The 3,653-nt window shown below is 45.5% G+C and overlaps 1 protein-coding gene across 1 annotated transcript in view; it reads left to right on the top strand.

The window, feature by feature from the left end:
- Positions 1-3,653, top strand: part of LOC108228717 (BCL-6 corepressor) — a 36,132-nt gene that overhangs the window by 19,892 nt on the left and 12,587 nt on the right. Inside the window, exon 7 of the mRNA XM_037974374.1 lies at positions 1,822-2,108. Coding sequence (XP_037830302.1) covers positions 1,822-2,108 — 287 coding nt within the window. The remainder of the gene's footprint in view (positions 1-1,821; positions 2,109-3,653) is intronic.

The following is a 3,653-nucleotide window of genomic DNA, read 5'->3' as shown; positions in this document are numbered from 1 at the left end:
GGTCCTGTTGGAGCTCTAAACCCGGTCCTGTTTGGAGCTCTAAACCCGGTCCTGTTTGGAGCTCTAAACCCGGTCCTGTTTGGAGCTCTAAACCCGGTCCTGTTTGGAGCTCTAAACCCGGTCTTGTTAGGAGCTCTAAACCCGGTCCTGAAGGCTCTTTTTTACTCTTCAGATCTCCTCCATAAACCCTGTAGAACCATCAGAAACTTCTGCTGCTCACGGGTCAAGAAGTTCTGATCCCACTGATAGTTTGTCTGAGGCTTACTTTTTACTCTGGGTTTCTGCCTGAGGCGCCATGGCAACCAGCTCCTCAGCAGCTTCTATGATACCCAGCATGCTTTTCTTCCTCCTGTGTTTCCATCATGGCCGCCCCCACAGATCCTTTATGATGTTCAGGTTGATTCAGAGGAACAGGAGCAGGACTGAGCCTGGAGTTTCACAATAAAGCTCACAGATACCCTTCAAAATAAGAGTCTGGGTTCCTGTTGGGCTTCAGAGCAGGAAGTTGGTGTTGGAGCTGGTTATTGGTCTGCTGTTGGAGAATTGGTTTAATGGATGAATTTTAAAGCAGCTTGTTGTGTAAAAGTGAATCTTTCAGAAAAACTAAAAACAAAATAAAACAAAATCAGTTTTAAAAACAAACCAATTATAAAAAACAGCAGGAGACCAAGAACTGAACCAGGTGGAACTCCAGATCTGAACCTGTTCTCTGCAGCTTCACAACTTTAATAGTTTTCAAATATTATATATTTCATATATTTTAACAATAAATAAATAAAATTCAGCAGAAACTTCAGCCATTGATCCAACTGAATTGGATCAGCTGATTGATGTGGGCGGGGCCTAATATTCACATCATGATGATGTCATGTTTGAAACAATAATACTGGCTGCAGTTTAAGATGAGAAATGACAGGTGTGTGTTTCTGCACTACCAGCTTCAAATAAACGGTAAATTCCTGTTAAACAGCCCCTCACACACACACACACACACACACACACACACGTGCACACGCACACACACTCCTTCATTACTGTGGTAATCCTGCAGATTGAATGTGTGTGTTTGGGGGTGATAAATAATTCAGCAGATGTAGGAGGCGTGACTCCCGCCGGCTCGCTGAAACAACCGCTGGCTGTGTGTGTGTTTCCTGCTGCCCCTCCCCCACCGTCCTCGCCAAGCTGCTCGCCGTTCGTCTCGAGGTTCAGCCTCTCTTTGTTCGTCTGTGTTTTTATCTTCAGACGGCCGTTGCTGCAGATGAACACCCTGATAAACGAGATAACGCTCCGAGTCCACAGAGAGCCGACTCCAAATACAGATTTTAAAAGAATGTGACTCGTTTCAGGAGAAATCACAGCTTTGATAAATGTTGTAGAAAAAGTCAGAAAATGAGCTACTAAACTGAACTTATTAGTTCAGTAAGAAATTATGAATCAAAACAACCAAACTGTAGGTGGAAAAGTTTACTGTTAAAGTTGTTTTTATCTTTTCTGATGATTAATTAATAAACTGAATTTGTTCTTCATGACATGAGAATCAACAGTTAAGTTCTACGTGATGATTCTAACTGCTGCTGATGTTAATTTCTGCTCTTTTTATCGGATTTTATCAGGAACTTGTTGATAAAACTCGTCTTTCGTAGAATTCACTCTCTAATAACTAAATAAAATCTTTAGAAAGGAGTGTAGTCCTCTCTGTCTGAGACAGTCTTCTCAGGGTTTCAGGTCTTTCTTCACTCCTCCACATTTTCCTTTCAGTTTGGTTGTTTTTGTGTTTTTTGACAATCTTACTTTCTAACAAATGTTTCTGTTTTCTCTTAGTTTTCCACGTGGCCCCGCCCTCTTCAGGCCCCCTCTCACCCCAGCAGTCGATAAGCTCCGCCCCCAGGCTGCCGGCCGCCGCCTCTTCCTGCCTCCAGGACAAACACCTTAAGGACTCCACCTCCACGTCCTCCTCACCTGACCCCCAGCTGTCCCATCGCCACGGCAACGGCCTCGACAAGCCGAAGGGCAAACGTCTCTTCAAGTCGAAGCACACGGGAGGAGACGCAGCGAGGACGGAGGGACGAGGCGAGGAAGGACGGGACGATGAGGAGACACATGGGAAGGTCAGTTTTTATTTTTAAACGTGAAGTTCTGAAGGTCGTCTGCGTAAAATGAACGGTTCTCTCCCGATTCCTCTGATTCCTCTGAAGGATTTCCTGGAAAGGGTTTTAAAAACGTTCCATGTTGTCTCTAAGGCTGTAGCAGGAAAGTCCTTTGGTCCGCTTGTTTGGTCCGGACCAAAAGTGGACTTTATTTTTTTCGTTTGGTGTGGTTTGCGTTCACATTGTGCTTTTTTGTAAGCGGACTAATTTATAAACAAAGCCACGTGGGTGACGGTCATTGCTCCCATTGGACAGAAAGACGGGGGCAGCGGTTGGAAACAAAGATGGAAGTCCTGCGTGCTGGATTCGTTCTGTTGGTACGATTACAGAACCATTTTGAAATTCAAGAGCATTCAGAGTCGGTTTAATGACGTTTTACTTTTAATTTTGGAACGGCGCCGGCAAATGCGTGCCGCAAAAAGGTGCATGCTTTACGTAGTTAGTTCGGTTCAAGTCCGGTCTGTATTCACACCTGAAGCCAACCGCACCAGAGTTTGTTTGGAAGCGGACCGAGACCACCTCAAAAAGCGGGTCTCGGTCCGGTTGACTGTATTCACACCTGCACAAAACCACCGCTGGAAACGAACTCTGCTTCGATTAAAGCGGACCAAATGTGTCAGGTCTGAATACGACCTGATTCTGTGAACGCAGTGAGGCTGCAGAGATCAGTTCAGTATATTATTATATATATATAAATATATACAGTATATGGATATATGTGAGACCTGGGTTCAGAGGATTTTAGTGTCAGAGGATCCGATTGTTGTTGTTGTTGTTTACACAACAGAAACGTTGTGTTTGACTGAAGAAGCTCCTCATGTAAACAGGCTGAGGTAGGAGCTCAGAGGGAAGCTGTGAGGAGGAGGAGGAGGAGGAGGAGGAGGAGGAGGAGGAAGAGGAAGAGGAAGAGGAAGAGGAAGAGGAGGAGGAGGAGGAGGAGGAGGAGGAGGTCGTCGTCGTTCCTCTCCGGTTCAGCAGGACTCCTGAGCTGGGAGTTCAGGGGAATCGTTTCTCCTGGTTTATTTGTTCACAGTTCAGCTGATAATTAACAACAAGATTTATTCTGACAATAGAAGGTTTCATTCCCCCACACTTAGACGGACGGAGCTCGTTGTCCCGTCTGACACATGGAGATAGACTCCATCAGACTCCTGGGGGGTCAGGGTGGGACGGAGCTCTTAGTTTCTTCCTCCATCTTGGTTCAACATTCACACCGACGCACCACGACTGAAGGAGAACGGAAATGCTCCGACCTTCATTCACTCAGTTCCTTTAAGAACCGAGGCTTCGTTTGGTTCTCTCACCTGAAACCAGATCAGATTAAACCTGCGTCACGATTCACTGTTACTGAGACGCTCACAAGACCCTGAGGACAAAGGTCCGAGTCCAGAGACCAGGAAGACAAAGGTCCGAGTCCAGATGCTGGTGTAGATTCTCAGTCATCCAGGCCATGGTAAATTCAAAAAAAAGTTAAAAAACAAAAACAACTGGACTTCTATTCTGTAG

This window comes from Kryptolebias marmoratus, unplaced genomic scaffold (assembly GCF_001649575.2).
Source record: "Kryptolebias marmoratus isolate JLee-2015 unplaced genomic scaffold, ASM164957v2 Scaffold28, whole genome shotgun sequence".
Classification (NCBI taxonomy): domain Eukaryota; kingdom Metazoa; phylum Chordata; class Actinopteri; order Cyprinodontiformes; family Rivulidae; genus Kryptolebias; species Kryptolebias marmoratus.
Note: the sequence above shows the minus strand (reverse complement) of the source record. Positions and strands in the feature narration are given on the sequence as shown.